Here is a 16,035-nt window from a genome sequence, read left to right as displayed (position 1 = left end):
TGTGCCTCTCCGTATTGCATCTAGGTGGGATCAGCCTCTCACTGAACGTGCTCCTGTGTTTGACTAGCACGCCGTGGAGTGGGTGCGAGTCATTGCTCATGATGGAGCGTAGCCTGGACAACGTTCTCTTCTCCGACACCGCAGTCAGAGAGCCCAGATCCAGCCCCACAATGTCCCTGGCCTTACGGATCAGTTTGTTGAGTCTGTTGGCGTCCGCTGCCTTCAGCCTGCTGCCCCAGCACACAATAGCATACAGGAAGGCACTAGCCACTACCGACTCATAGAACATCCTCAGCATGGTCCGGCAGACGTTGAAGGACCTCAGCCGTCTCAGAAAGTAGAGACGGCTTTGCCCCTTCTTGTAGAGTGCATCAGAGTTCTTAGCCCAGTCTAGTTTATTGTCAATGTACACTCCAAGGTATTTGTAATCCTCCACTATGTCAACACTGACCCCGTGGATTGAAACAGGGGTCACCGGAGCCTTGACCCTCCTCAGGTCCACCACCAGCTCCTTTGGTGGTATAATCCTTGGTTGAGGGGGCTTTCGGGCCTTGTTGATGAGTGCGATTGCAGTTAGGGCTAAGCTGTTCTTGTGGCGAGAGGTTTTGTTCTTGACAGACCTGTCTTGCCGAGGGAGAGTATTTCAAAGAGTTTGTGTCCCTTCAGCGTCCTGCGGTGTGCAGGTCCTGAAGGGATGGCAGGTTGCATCCAATCCCTTCTCAACACAGCGGATGATGCGCTGCTTGTTGGTATGAAGAAGGTTAGAATCAGCTCTGCCAGCTTCAGGCTGTCGATGATGAAGAGAGTGGGTGGAGGAGGTCCCCAGGGGGGACAGGAGAGGGGGAGAGCATACAGTATGTATATCATTCAAGATTCAAGATTCAAGAGTTTTATTGTCACTCTGTAGTACAAGTATCACGTGTGAAATTCTTGTGCTGTAGACTCCGTTACAACATAGTGCAAAATAACATATGTACATACCAGCATGTAGGCCTATGGGGGAGAGGAGGATCTGGTTTTACAGAATATAGGGATAAATCCAGAAGGAGCCGGTAATGCAACATAAAGGATGCCAACTGCCATAAAACACCACAGAAGAAGAAGATTACTTGCAAGCGGCTTGCAAGTTTGTCTGTTTCCTGATCCTGTTTATCCTCTGTCGATAGTGTTTTGTTTTGAAAATTTAGACCGGAAGTTTCATTGTTGTTGCTTTTTCAGGGACGGCAGCCAATGGGTGAATTTATGCAAAGAACTTTAATTCCGAATCCGAACAGTCACGCAGTCAAGATTCAAGTAGGCTACTGATCTTGAAAAATAAAACCGACATTATCCATTTCAAATACACTGTATGCATTCTGATTCTGAATAAATTATTGCTCATGTAGCCTAAATACAGAAATCATCATCATCATCACAATCATTATCATCATCATTATCATCATATTCACAATAATTATCAGCATTATCATCAATGTAAGGCTAGCTACCTCTCACACACCGACAGGCAGTGCAGCTGGTGTCTTCCTAATTGATTTACCTCAACACTGTTATTTTTCTTCCCTTTTATCAGAAACGCAAGAATCTAGTATACCGGATTAGAAAAGACGGTTTCTTGGAGAAAATACAGGTTGAATCGTTTAAGTGTGCAATTGCTTTAGCAGCTTGACATTTTAAAAAGTCACTTTTTAACGCGTCATTTCCATTGGAAAAAGAATGGTAGACCCCTTTTAATACATCCATGGGGGTAGACGTGACTGGTCACGTGCGAGTTGTTTGAGTTGCTTGTTTCTGACTCCCGCCACATGTATTTTGTGGTGCAGGCCCCGTGTCAAACCGAGGGGGGCGCTCTGCCTCCAGTCTTCAACAGCAGCACTGACTGAAGGAGAGAGCTTTGTGCCGAAAACTAGAAACCCAACCTGTGTCAGACTAATGAATTAAAACGGCCCACTTGAGAGGTAAATACTGAGGAGGGAATATTCTGCAAATGTCCGCAGGTTTTGGTTGTAGTTGTATATGTGTAAATCGGTTGATTTTGCATTTATTAGGGTGTTCAAAATATTCCGTGGGGGCAAGTTGGTGGTGTGTGAGAGAGGAGGGCTCTCTGGGCGACGATAGCAGCCCTTTGCATGTAAACTAGCGGCAGTAGGAAGCGATGCGAAGTTGAAAAAAAGATAGAAACAAGTAAATTAGCTTCATTTTTCAACTTCATAAAGTTGTTGCATTTGTTAGAAACCACAGAAACTAGCCACGAGAAGAGGTGTTTTAGGCAGAGGTTATAGGATACTTCACTTCCTCTCTGATTGTTTCTAGCTGGAGATGTGATGGGGATCTGAATAGTTTGCGGCCTAGGCCAGCAAAAGTAGGCTAACCAGTTAGCTAGCGTCGCTAGCGCAATTAGCCGCTGGCTAGCTAGGATCATCTGCTAACATTACATCTCCCGCAAAATGCTAACCGCTAGCCAATGATGTCTGCACTGCAGCTAGCTAATTTGATACATAGTAGCATTTACTGGCTGTGCTCGTGCATAATAGTTGGATAGTCCATGTTGCTGTACCGAAAATAGTAGTCGAGCCTGTTTCTTCAGCTAAACGGTGTTCCATTGAGAAATTTACGTAAATGTGGAGCTGATATTTAGCAGGCTATTTTAGCATGCAAGCTAGTATGCAGAATGCTGGTTTGATGTTGGCTTATATCTGAAAACTTTCTTCAGGTAGGGTATCCCAAAATGTGTCGGAATTGTTTTGTAAATTTTTGGGGCTAACGCAATAATTGTAGGCCGAGAATTGTTCTTAAAATGAGGTTTTTGATAAGTGCGGTAGAATGGTTGTGTTGAACTTTTGTTTTCTGACCTATAGAGGCCAGTAGAAGACCGTGTGGATTATACATCAACAAGCATGGAGTTCCCGCAACAGCAGAAACCGGCGGGGGACGGAAAGATCGTCTATCCGCCGGGAGTGAAAGAGATTACGGACAAGATCAGTAACGATGAGGTGGTCAAACGGTTGAAGGTAGGGAAAGGGGTTTTCTCCATGTCAGGCTGCCTTTGCACAAGCTATAACCCATTCTTCTACATGTGACTATCTCTTGAACCTCCCCAGAGCAGTGTCCAACCCCTGCACAATGCCAAACCCCCTAACTTTGTAAACACGGATATAACGTTAAATTCCCGAGGCATTCCCACTTGTTCTGAATGAAGACGATCTCTTTATCTCAGTCTGTAAACGAGATTTTCATAAATGGCATCACAATTCCATTACTGAATGAATCATTGCATATTGTTGGAGAATACCACATGTGTGCCACATTTCAAATTGTAAACAGTGATTGAAGTTCTTAATGTATGAGCACAAAACAATAGTTCATTCACAGCCCTTCCTAATGGTGATTGTGGGATCTGTGTAAAAGTTGCTTGTGATGTCACTGATGATCATCAACCTGATTCACATATCTGATAACCTTCTGACATCATTAGTGATACAGACCTGGTATTAACATGCCTCTTGTGTGATCCGATCACAAGTGATCATCTCTAAGTCCGTCTGTTCACACCTGACATTAGAATGTGTCTCCATGAATGCTTCTTGTGATCAGATCTCATTCCTCGCTCCATATGCAATTAAACGCATAGTAATACTGCGAGTAAAAATACAGCACTGCTTACCCCGCTAGCCGGGCGCTTCTCGCTCATACTGAGCATTAGCGCCTGGCGAACGTCAACGCATTTCCCATCAAACAATATCAAACAAACGTGCCACTCTCAGCTCTAGGTATAAAAAGCAACCCTTACCTGAGCCAAACACGTGAAGTGAAGACGCTATCCGATGCCCAACATCCTCTTCTTTTAAATACATATGGTGGCCTCTTCCAAATTGTTGCATAAAATCCACTTTTCTGTCTTTGAAAAACCAAAAATCATTAATCTGGAGCAACCCGGAACAATGACTCACTGTTTACTCACTGTATACTCACTAATGCCCCCCACACTTCCGGAATGGTATTGCACCTACATTTTCGGTTTTTCAAAGAGGGGGACTGACCCCCTCCAGATTTCTTGCAAAACGGTATTCTACTTGATTTGAAAACTCTGCAGGCAATACTCCCTTCTGTACCCTGGCAGAATAAACTATCATAACTTGGCCAATAAGTATGTAAGATACAAAATAAAACAAATTGTAATGTTTGTTGTAGAATGCAGAGGACATGTACCGGTAACTGTTTAGTTAAACTCGCATTCCAGGAATATTGTATTTACTGCGCTGCTCTAAAGATAACGTAAGTGGCTCGAGCCTGTTTCATCCTGGAACCCACTCGCTTTGCGGCAGAACACAATCGATTTGGGGGTGGAACACGCCAGGATTGGCCAACGCCCAGAACTGTCAAATCAAATCATCGACAGATGCTATGGCCCGCCTCCCAGTATTTTCAGTGTATCAGAGATAGAGAACGATAAATGATAAATATAGCCACGTTATAAACAACAAACTAACGCTGGTGATCCATATGGAAACTGTTACTTGAAATGGTTAAAAGTTATATAAATTTGGTCATTCAATGGCGTTTTACTGCCAGCCAGGTAACATAAATAGCTAGCCGCTAACATTAGCCACAGTAGGCGTGTACACATGATTCATTGCTCTTAAAAGGCTTGCGCCGCGTGAACTATAGTAATTTTTGTTTGTCTGTATTTTTCACTTTATTTAAAGACGTTTCAAGTAAATCTATGGAAATAAAACATGATCAAAAATACCATGTTTATGTTTTATTCAATTGCGACGCTATAGAATAAAACAAACATGCTATTTTACGCTGCTTATTACAAAAGTAAGGTCTCCTGATTACCATTTAATTTGAGCTCAGAACTAATCAATGTTAGGAGAGAGTTGCATTATGATGTCATTAACTGAGCCAGGGTTTCCTTTGTTATGCAGAGGTCGTCATTCGTCAGTAGAGTAGATGGTCCTTAAAGGGCTCATTATACTCGAGCAAGCTCCGTGGGGGTGGAGCTCCGCGAGTCTCCGGGAGTCACCGTGCGGACCTCGTGCTGGGGCAGATGCTATTATACTATCAGAAGTGATCAGCCAAGTGATCAGCATGTATTGTACAATGGTAATAGTGAGAACAGCCCGTGAAAAGTCGCAATGAAACGCTATTATGTGCAGTACTGAGTGCGCTTTCACTCTCAAACGACCGTACATCAGCACATGAATGAAATCACCAAACTTGTTTTTACTGAAAGCCGTTTTAGTTCTCAGCCCTGATTGCTTACTCTGTGCTGCTTTTAATCTCTCTCAAATTATGCTCTCAACACAACACATTTACTTGGTGAAATGACTAAAAACGAACAGTTGCAAATCAAAGTTTATAGCCTACCACACGGGTCAAGAAATGTGGGGAAAACACAGCTCAGTGTTCAGGGCTCAGTGGCTTGAAAGCGGCCATGTTTGGAGAGAAGCCATGCGCTGCTCGCGCTGTGAGAAAAAAAATCAGGCACACGGCGAGCGCCCGACGGAGGTAGCGAATAACCACGCCCAACAAATTTACGTCATTTGACGCGCCCGGCCCTCGCTCCACCCCGCGCCCTTCACGGCAGGGTGAGCATTAGTGTTGTCACGGTACCAATAATTCAGTAGTCGGTACCGGTACTAGTGAATTTCCACGGTACTCGGTACCAATTTCGGTACCACGGTAAAAAAAACAGACTGATATTTCTTGAACATATTCTCCTTTATTAAAGTATGCAACCATTTCCAATTAACAAATGGCATGTAGCCTTCAACTTTAAAACAAAACAATGTGCTTCTGCTTACTTCTTCTTACATTCAACTCTGTATGGCAGTGAGTACAGACAGTGGCATGTAGCCCTCAAGTATTTAATTTTATTATTATATTAAATATTATAATTTAATTTATTTCACAGAATTGCTGGAATCCTTTTTTTTCAATGGTGTATATTGGTATTTGATCGATGCATAGGAATTCTGCCAATGCCCTATCACACTTTCTTGCTTCATGTGAGTTCTTGTCATATTTCCTCTGCTTTTCAAAAACATCAGGAATTGTCTGCTGGGTGGTCTTTTGGGTTCCGCGACTTGTGCCTTCCTCTTCATCTTCATCTCTCGCATACTGTTAAATGGAAAGTAACGTCAGTGAGATTTACTAAAATAAAGAGATGATAAAGACAACTGCACATACACACATGTAGAGTGCAAGCAATTTTATGTACCGTAAATTCCGGACTATAAGACGCACCGGTCTATAAGCCGCGGGACCAAAATTGACTATTTTTTTCTTCTATAAGCCGCACCGGTCTATAAGCCGCGGGTGTTTTGATGTTTAATTACCATATGAAAGGGTTCGTGCACAGAGAGGAATGTCGGGAAACAGATGGCTGTTTGGGGAAGCTCCCATTTATTAACATTTCAACAAAACAAAACAAAAGTCAGGTCACTAATCCCCAGACAAAATCACACAACAATAGGCTATATGTGCAGCAAACGGCTGTAACCAGAGAAGTCAAGTCACTAACCCTCGTCTTCCTCTTCTTCCTGCGTACTGAAACCACCAAAGTCCTCATCTTCAGTGTCGGAAACGAACAGGTTCAGGGTGGCTTCGTCAACCACTCTCCTCTCTCCTTCATTGTCACTCAAAACCAACGAACTCCTCTTCGTCACTGTCGGCATCGAACAGCCTCTGAAGCCTCTGACGGCCCTCAGCGCCAGCTGTGGCGGCGTCATCCTCTTCATCCCGCAGCAGTCCAGCGTTTTGGAACCCCTTGGTGATTGTGGATGTTTTCACACTCCTATAATATTCCGCTTCTACTGCTCGTCTTGTTGTGAATATTCCTTGATCTTCCTTTGTGTGAATTCGCCGAAGTTTGTGATTTTCTCCTGGTAGTCGGGGGAGGGAGTTGGCCGAGTGGCCGTTTGCTTACCGTAATTACCATATGTAAGTGGTCACGCACAGAGGGGATTGTCGGGAAAGAGATGGCTGTTTGAGGAAGCTCCCATTTACCGTATTACCGTAACATTTCAACAAAACAACATAACACAACACCACCGTTGTTTATTTTTACAGTGCACACAGTGTCCGCGGTGTGGTGAAAAGAGGGCAAGAGAGGAAATTAAAACAGAAGTGGATTTATAGTTAGAAAGAGTGCTAAAGAAGAGAGAATTCCGTTTTTTATTTTTTTATTTTAGTTACTCACAGTACTATTGACCAGTCCAACTCAAAAGATATTCGGCAGTTTCACTTTGAGCTCTTGTTCCGCCGCTGTCCATCAATGGTTATGACGAGTCTCGCTGGGTACAGTACGCCAAAGCGATATCCATTGACTCGATGATGCTGTTGTATGTTGCGCGTTTCTGTTGCACCAACGCGGACGGTGAGGGGCTTCTTCCCCGCAGCCTGGAGGATGAGTTGACGGTCGGGCCAGCGGAGTAGGCAGATGAAGATGGCCCTCGGTGGCAGGCCGGGGTCTGGACGTGGCCGAGGCGCCCGGTGTGCCCTGTCCACCTCTGGTGGTTTCTCGCCTTCCTTCAGGTCCAGGATGTAACACAGGATTTTGCCACGAAAGCGTCCATGTCACCCATCTCAGCTCCCTCTTTTACATTGATCAGGCGAATGTTATTTCTTTTACTCCTGCTGATTAAGTCATCAACCTGCGTGTGCAGGGTTTCGATTTTGCATTTTATCCATTTTCGGACTCACTGTGTTGTTTTTGTCCTCCAGTGCGCGGATGCGCTTTTCCGCATTATAAACTCTGTTCACGGTTGCCTTAGTTTCTTTAGTGAGTGAGTGGATGGACTTCTGCACGTTTTCAAACTTGTTTTCAAGCTGCTCAAAACCTCTGAGCGATGTCGGACTTAATCGATAGTGTTTCACGGAGTAAAAGTTTAGCCCAAGCCGTGTATCTCCAGCCTCCAGCAGGTGAGTCATTTCCTCATTCATGGCGTGATTGCTTCGTCTTTTTCTTTCTGCTTACCTGTGTTGTGTTATGTTATGTTATGTTATGTTGTTAAAAGAGGGCAAGAGAGGAAATTAAAACAGAAGTGGATTTATAGTTAGAAAGAGTGCTAAAAAAGAGAGATTTTTTTTTTTTTTTTGGAAAAAATCCATAGATAAGCCGCACCGTTATATAAGCCGCAGGGGCCAAAAAACGGGAAAAAAGCCGCGGCTTATAGTCCGGAATTTACGGTAGCTAGTTTTAATTCACGGACATGTTTCACCCAAAAGAAGCTTGTGTTTATTTTGATGCCATGTTGAACTATGGCTAAGTTCGGCTATTAGCCGTGTCCCATAATGATTCCATTACAAACATTGCATTGCACAGGCGCTACACTATGCTAGCTAACGCTGTACCAGGTATTAGCCGGGTCCCATAATGATTCCATTACGAAACACGTTAAACGTTATTACGTTAACGTTAGCCAAACGTTTTTATGGTTACACAATGCATTGCCAGCTATCTCAAAAACTAATGTGACAGGATAAGGTCCATTTGATATGTTGTTAAACGTGTTATTTTACACCGTTTGAAAGAATTAACCCACCTTGGATTCTTTGAACAGGTCTGGGTGCTTGGTGAGATTGGATGTGTTACCCTGTTTGGTTTGGAACTCCCTTTCACACTTTTTGCAGATGGGGCTTTGGGGACTGATATTTCCAAATGCGACTCTTTGCATTCTTCTTCTCAACAAGTTGAGTTGTTGGAATAGGAGCAGCCGCTCCTGCTGCAGCCGTAGCCATTCTCTTCGCCGCCTGTGCGCACTGCTCGTGTCAACAAGCTGTGAATGACTGTTCGCGATTAGGTGTGGACGTTCGGGGACACCGTAGTCCCGGAAGTGCGCAGGGCTGTATGCGCAGTATGTATGTGTGTTGCTCAGGCAGACAGGCTAACGTTAGCTGGCGGCTGGGTCCATGAAGCCAAGCCATGGTGGCAAACTAAATAGTAAATTCGGTACCCTCGGTACCATGAAAAACAGGTACCGTTCAGTACCGTAGCAATGTAGTACCGTCCAAGTACCCAAGTACCGAGTACCGTGACAACACTAGTGAGCATAAAGCAGCCTTAATGCCTCCTAGGTCACATTGCTGTTCAGACACACAGGAATCCAGCCACATGCCACTTCTGAAGGTGGCCTGAGGCAATCAGATCTCAATGAGCATTGGGTGCGTTCAGACCTGTACTTTACTGAGATCAGAGCGCCAAAGATCAGAACTGGGCCATTTAAATGCCAGGTTTGAAAGGGGCCTTAGATGAGCTGTTATGCGAGGGTGCCCGACTTCAGACCTTCTCCTCGTGGGCCTCCGCTGCCCCTGTGAGGCCCCGAGACCTAGCCCAAGCTGGCCTCTTCTGCCTGAGGAAGAGTGACCAGGTGATGTGTTTCTGCTGTGGAGGCATTCTGAGGGACTGGCAAATGGGGGACACGGCCTGGGGAGAGCATGCCAAACATTTCCCTGACTGCTTCTTCATCCTTGGGCATGATGTGGGCAACGTCCCATCCCAGGGAGGTACAGAGCAAGAAGAGGGGAGCAGCAGACAACACACAAGCCCTTGTGTCCCCATGGAGAGCTTTGAGGAGAGGCTTACTAGCTTTGCAGGTGTCCAGCACTCCATTGACCATGAGAGACTTGCCAGAGCTGGCTTCTACAGCGCACGGGCAGGAGACAGGGTTTTGTGTTTCCACTGTGGTGGATGTATAAAAAGCTGGCAGCCTGAGGAGGACCCATGGGAAGAACATGCAGCAAGAGAATGGACGGGAATTTGTCAGTAACATTCAGCTGCAAGACCCACAACGAAACAACGCTACTCCAAGTAATCAGAATGGATTTCCAGGCCACCAGAATGATGTGCTGCAGTCAGCCATGGCCCAGAAGGCCATAGGAATGGGTCTGCAGCCTGCTGTGGTGAAGAAGACCTAGCCTGGGTAAACCCAGCCTCCATGTGACCTCTATGTGTCACAAGAAACCTACGCTACAGGCATAGCCTGTGACGTCACGTTGAAGGCTAGGTTTACCCAGGCTAAAAAAAACTTTTGAAGGACTGCCTCATACAAACTCCAGACAGTAATGTTGCCATGACAGAGGAAAAAGATGAGGGCCCACTGGAGAAACTACGGAAGCTGCAGAGAGAAAAACAGTGCAAAGTATGCATGGACAGAGACATCTGTATTGTTGTCTTCTTATTTGCGGCCCTTCCTAACACGATATTGTGCGATCTCTCTTTAAAAGTTGCTTGTGAATTACTGTTTATTTGTTTATTAAAAGGATCCCTATTACCAGCCGCCTAGACGACAGCTAGTCTTCCTGGGGTCCAAGACTAAATACACATTACATGACACACTATAATTAAAATACAAAAACGCAAAGGAAAAGAACAGAAGAAAGAATAAAAAGCAAAGCTTTTTTTAAGCTAAGACAGACAATAGCATGGTCAGCTAGCCCTCTAGCTCAGTGATTATCAACCACCCAGGGGTACGCGTACCCCTAGATTGGGGAATATAATTTATAATTTATTTCCAAAAGATAAAAAAAGTCCAAGTCATTTGTCATAAGCCTATTGTTAAAATGGTATGTGCATGCTGAAACTACAGCAGATTGACACCTGCCAGGGTGCCACTGTTTAGCTACTCATAAATGGTGCCTGGTGACAAAAGGGAAAAAGATTGAGGCCAAGCCCAAGCACAGTACAGCACACACATGGCACTTCAGTGAAAAACATATTTTGTATTGATTTACTTGTCTATATGTCTGCATATTAAACTGAATGTTATAGAACACATTTAGGAGAATCATTAACACGCATGAGTGAGGGGGTACTATCGGCATGGTGAAACAGCTCAAGGGGTTCAGAACAGAAGACAAAAAAGGTTGGGAACAACTCTCTACTTTAGAAAACAAACATAGAAGGAAAAGTGATGTGACAAACATCATTGTGTGTGTGTGTGTGTGTGTGTGTGTGTAAGTAAAAGTGTAGATGGGATCTGAGCATCCTTTTAAAACCAACCCTCCCTTTGATGGAACAAATCTTGCATGGTAGACAATTCCAAGGCTATGTTATGGACCTGTATCGGTTTTCTTCATGTAGTTGGATTTTGGTCTGGGTAAAGTCAACTGACCACCACTCGCCCATCTGGTGGAGTGTGTATGAATACTTGAACTATAAATTATGTTGTTGAAAAGAAATTTAAGTAGGAGTTTGAGTTTGAATGACTGAAAAGTAGTAGGTTGGCCATTAGCAGGAAGCCATGTAAGACGTATGTATGCATGTCAGCTACGCTAGACCTAGGGGAGCACCCCAGGACCAGCCTAGCTGCCTTGTTTTGTGCTACTTGTAACTTCTCTAGTAGACCTTTAGACGCAGATGACACATAACACAGAGCAATAATCCAATTGACACAGAACTAATGAACTGACAATTTGGCAAAGTAATAATGGTGTAACAAATGGTGCACACTTTCTAGTGATGGCAACTGCCCATTTTGGCAACAATGAACTGTCAAGCCAAAGTCCAAGAAGCTTCACCGTTTTTACTGGCCGTATAGCTTGACCATCTATCAGTAAACTCATTTTAGGATTGTGTGACAATCTATGATTAGAAGCGAAAATGATACACATAGTTTTAGATTATGTTTGATCCAGTTGTATATAATGCCAAGCTCTTCAGACAGAGCCTGGTTGAGCTCTGCGCATGTAGGGGCCACTGATGATGTCATTGACCTTCTGATTCACAGATCTGATGATGTCATCAACCTTTTTCCCCCCCGATATTTTATTTTCCAATTTTCAGAACAAACAAAAGCAAAACAAACTCCGACACAAACATACATAAACAAACAAACAAACACATGCCAACATTACAATATGATGCTACCAGTCACATAAGGTGCTTAAGTGCTTGTAAGGGATGCTGTAGTGTACATATACTCCTGGGCAAGGAGTCCATGAGAAGTTAGTGGGGCGAGTTATTTGTCATTTCTAACCTCATCAAAGTAGGCCAGGAACGGGTCCCAAATAATTGAGAACTTCCGAAGTGAGTTAGTCCTCAGGAACCTGAGTCTCTCCATACACACAACCCGAAACCGTGTCCGCCAGCCACACCCGGAATGAAGGTGGAGAGTGGGACTTCCACTCCTTCAAAATGAGTCTCTTTGCGACAGTCGTCCCCTGCGTCAGAGATTGCTGCACAGCCGTAGGGAGGAGCAGAGAGGATTCAGAACAGCCGAAGATGGCAAGTTCCGCCTCCGGCTGAAGGGTTGTCATCAACCTTCTGACATGATGTTATAGAGCACTGATGACATCATCAGTGATGTCATAAATCCTACTCTGGTATACAGTAAATAGACAGCTGGATCAATTCAAGTATGCCAATGAACATCGTAGAAGATGATGACGTAGGATACAGTAGTGACTTTGATGAGATGTTCTGCGAGGGTGCCCGGCTTCAGAGCTTCTCCTCGTGGCCCTCCGCTGCCCCCGTGAGGCCCCGAGACCTAGCCCAAGCTGGCCTCTTCTACCTGAGGGAGAGTGACCAGGTGATGTGTTTCTGCTGTGGAGGCATTCTGAGGGGCTGGGACGTGGGGGACACGGCCTGGGGAGAGCATGCCAAACATTTCCCTGACTGCTTCTTCATCCTTGGGCATGATGTGGGCAACGTCCCATCCCAGGGAGGTACAGAGCAAGAAGAGGGGAGCAGCAGACCACACACAAGCCCTCGTGTCCCCATGGAGAGCTTTGAGGAGAGGCTTACTAGCTTCGCAGGTGTCCAGCACTCCATTGACCACGAGAGACTTGCCAGAGCTGGCTTCTACAGCGCACGGGCAGGAGACAGGGTGTGTTTCCACTGTGGTGGATGTATAAAAAGCTGGCAGCCTGAGGAGGACCCATGGGAAGAACATGCCAAACACTATCCGGGATGCAGTTTCCTGTTGGCAGAGAAGGGACGGGAATTTGTCAGTAACATACAGCTGCAAGACCCACGACGAAACAACGCTACTCCAAGTCATCAGAATGGATTTCCAGGCCACCAGAATGATGTGCTGCAGTCAGCCATGGCCCAGAAGGCCATAGGAATGGGTCTGCAGCCCGCTGTGGTGAAGAAGACCATCCTGGAGAAGAACGTCAGGACGGGGTCAGGCTACTCCAGCCTGGAGGCACTTTTGCAGGACTGCCTCATACAAACTCCAAACAGTAATGTTGCCATGACGGAGGAAAAAGATGAGGACCCACTGGAGAAACTACGGAAGCTGCAGAGGGAAAAACAGTGCAAAGTATGCATGGACAGAGACATCTGTATTGTCTTCATCCCCTGTGGTCATCTGGTCACTTGCAAGGAGTGTTCCGAGTCACTCAGTAAGTGTCCAATCTGCTGTGGAGCCATAACACAGAAGATCAAGACCTACATGACTTAACAGGAACTGTGCCCAATACAGATGTCGTCACACTATTCTGTTTCAGAGCTGGTTCATTGACTTTATTCATGGATATAGAAGACAATAAAAACCATCCATGGGATGACATGTAAAAGTGTGAAGTGAACACTTATTTCCAACATGGTCCCCCTGGTTGCATGAACTACAGGGTTAAACTTTAAGATATAACTTGTTACCGTAAATTCCGGACTATAAGGCGCACCGGTCTATAAGCCGCACCTTCAAAGGTGACTATTTTTTTCTTATATAAGCCGCACCGGTCTATAAGCCGCGGGTGTTTTGATGTTTAATTACCATATGTAAGGCTTCGTGCACAGAGGGGATTGTCGGGAAAGAGATGGCTGTTTGGGGAAGCTCCCATTTATTAACATTTCAACAAAACAAAAGTCAGGTCACTAATCCCCAGACAAAATCACACATTGTGGTATTTTTTGTTTTTTTTACAGTGCACACAGTGTCCGCGGTGTGGTGAAAAGAGGGCAAGAGAGGAAATTAAAACAGAAGTGGATTTATAGTTAGAAAGAGTGCTAAAGAAGAGAGAATTCCGTTTTTTATTTTTTTATTTTAGTTACTCACAGTACTATTGACCAGTCCAACTCAAAAGATATTCGGCAGTTTCACTTTGAGCTCTTGTTCCGCCGCTGTCCATCAATGGTTATGACGAGTCTCGCTGGGTACAGTACGCCAAAGCGATATCCATTGACTTTAACCTTTTCGATGATGCTGTTGTATGTTGCGCGTTTCTGTTGCACCAACGCGGAGAGGTCCTGCCGGACGAAAAAGCGCGTACCCTCCCAGGTGAGGGGCTTCTTCCCCGCAGCCTGGAGGATGAGTTGACGGTCGGGCCAGCGGAGTAGGCAGATGAAGATGGCCCTCGGTGGCAGGCCGGGGTCTGGACGTGGCCGAGGCGCCCGGTGTGCCCTGTCCACCTCTGGTGGTTTCTCGCCTTCCTTCAGGTCCAGGATGTAACACAGGATTTTGCCACGAAAGCGTCCATGTCACCAATCTCAGCTCCCTCTTTTACATTGATCAGGCGAATGTTATTTCTTTTACTCCTGCTGATTAAGTCATCAACCTGCGTGTGCAGGGGTTCGATTTGTTTTTGCATTTTATCCACTTTCGGACTCACTGTGTTGTTTTTGTCCTCCAGTGCGCTGATGCGCTTTTCCGCATTAGAAACTCTGTTCGCTTATTTTCTTTAGTGAGTGAGTGGATGGACTTCTGCACGTTTTCAAACTTGTTTTCAAGCTGCTCAAACCTCTGAGCGATGTCGGACTTAATCGATAGTGTTTCACGGAGTAAAAGTTTAGCCCAAGCCGTGTATCTCCAGCCTCCAGCAGGTGAGTCATTTCCTCATTCATGGCGGTGATTTGCTTCGTCTTTTTCTTTCTGCTTACCTGTGTTGTGTTATGTTATGTTATGTTATGTTGTTAAAAGAGGGCAAGAGAGGAAATTAAAACAGAAGTGGATTTATAGTTAGAAAGAGTGCTAAAAAAGAGAGATTTTTTTTTTTTTTTGGAAAAAATCCATAGATAAGCCGCACCGTTATATAAGCCGCAGGGGGCAAAAAAGGCCAAAAAACGGGAAAAAAGCCGCGGCTTATAGTCCGGAATTTACGGTATATCTTTTGCAGAAACAACTGAACTGGTGTGGAGTCCTAACCCTAACCCAGACAAAATAAATACTTTATATGATTGAAAACATCCCGGCCGGGTAAATTTTCTGACTGATCTGAAACACTATCCAAACTAGAGGGCACTCGGTAGAGTGCATACCTCCACCACGGCATGCCACGCCTCATTTTGGCCAGTGGGCGTGGAAAGTTAATCAGTTGGTCCTTGGCCCGTGACCAACCTTTCTGCAAAGTTTTGTGGCGTTACGTGAATCCGTTTGGAAGTTAGGCGTTTTAGTTTTTTTTTATATAATTTTCTCTGATCCCCCCCCCCCCATTATTTTCTCCCCAATTGTACTTGGCCAGTTTCACCCTGCTGCCCCACACCCCCTCTGCCGATCTGCGGAGAGCCGTAGACTAGCACCATGCCTCCTCCGACACATGCGCAGTTGCCAGCCGCTTCTTTTCACCTGCCACTGGGGAGCTTAATCAGCAGGACGTAGCACGTGGGAGGATCACTCTTCCCACCGGTTCCCAGGCGCCCCAAACGGCCAGAGGAAGCGCTAGTGCAGCGACAAGGGAAAATACCCTCAAGCCGGCTTCCCACCCGCAGACACAGCCAATCGTGCCTGTATGGACACCCGACCAAGCCGGAGGTAACACGGGGGTGCGGACCTGCATTAGGTGCCTTTTTGTGATTGAACATGCCCATTACAGCGCCCCCCTTTTGGCTAGTGGGCATGGAAAGTTAATCACTTCTAAGTTGGCCCATGACCAACCTTTCTGTCAAGTTTCATACAAATCCATTCATATGTTTTTGAGATATCTTGATGACAAACGGGTGTAAACATAACCTCCAGGCAACATAACCTCCAGGCAACTCCGTTGGCAACTTTGTGGCAGAGGTAATAAACACCAATGAAATAAGGACACAGAGAGACGCGCACAGACCCTACAACAAAATGCCCACATACACATCTCTGTGTAGAGAGC

General features: G+C 45.3%; 2 protein-coding genes and 1 pseudogene across 5 annotated transcripts in view; all 3 read left to right on the top strand.

Annotated features, from left to right (window-relative positions):
* The window catches only part of pds5a (PDS5 cohesin associated factor A), a 56,594-nt gene that overhangs the window by 4,011 nt on the left and 36,548 nt on the right, over positions 1-16,035 (top strand). For 2 of the 3 annotated variants that reach the window (XM_083634781.1, XM_083634779.1), the window contains exons 1-2: positions 1,877-1,955; positions 2,856-3,008. In XM_083634781.1, coding sequence (XP_083490907.1) covers positions 2,895-3,008 — 114 coding nt within the window. In that variant the 5' untranslated portion in view covers positions 1,877-1,955; positions 2,856-2,894. Of the gene's footprint in view, positions 1-1,876; positions 1,956-2,855; positions 3,009-16,035 lie in introns of those variants that run through there. The other variant, XM_083634780.1, reaches the window with a different exon arrangement.
* Positions 9,231-12,108, top strand: LOC310774908 (E3 ubiquitin-protein ligase XIAP pseudogene; annotated as a pseudogene). Its single transcript has 3 exons — positions 9,231-9,954; positions 10,067-10,172; positions 12,094-12,108. The product of its transcript is annotated as an E3 ubiquitin-protein ligase XIAP pseudogene (transcript).
* Positions 12,363-13,409, top strand: LOC310774907 (E3 ubiquitin-protein ligase XIAP-like; the record flags this gene model as incomplete). Its single annotated transcript, XM_083635006.1, has 1 exon — positions 12,363-13,409. The coding sequence occupies one exon, from the start codon at positions 12,363-12,365 to the stop codon at positions 13,407-13,409; it is 1,047 nt and encodes a 348-aa protein (XP_083491132.1).

Source organism: Poromitra crassiceps (assembly GCF_964638095.1).
Source record: "Poromitra crassiceps genome assembly, chromosome: 4".
NCBI lineage: Eukaryota > Metazoa > Chordata > Actinopteri > Beryciformes > Melamphaidae > Poromitra > Poromitra crassiceps.
The sequence above is the reverse complement of the archived record's forward strand: the minus strand, read 5'-3'. Positions and strand labels throughout refer to the sequence as shown.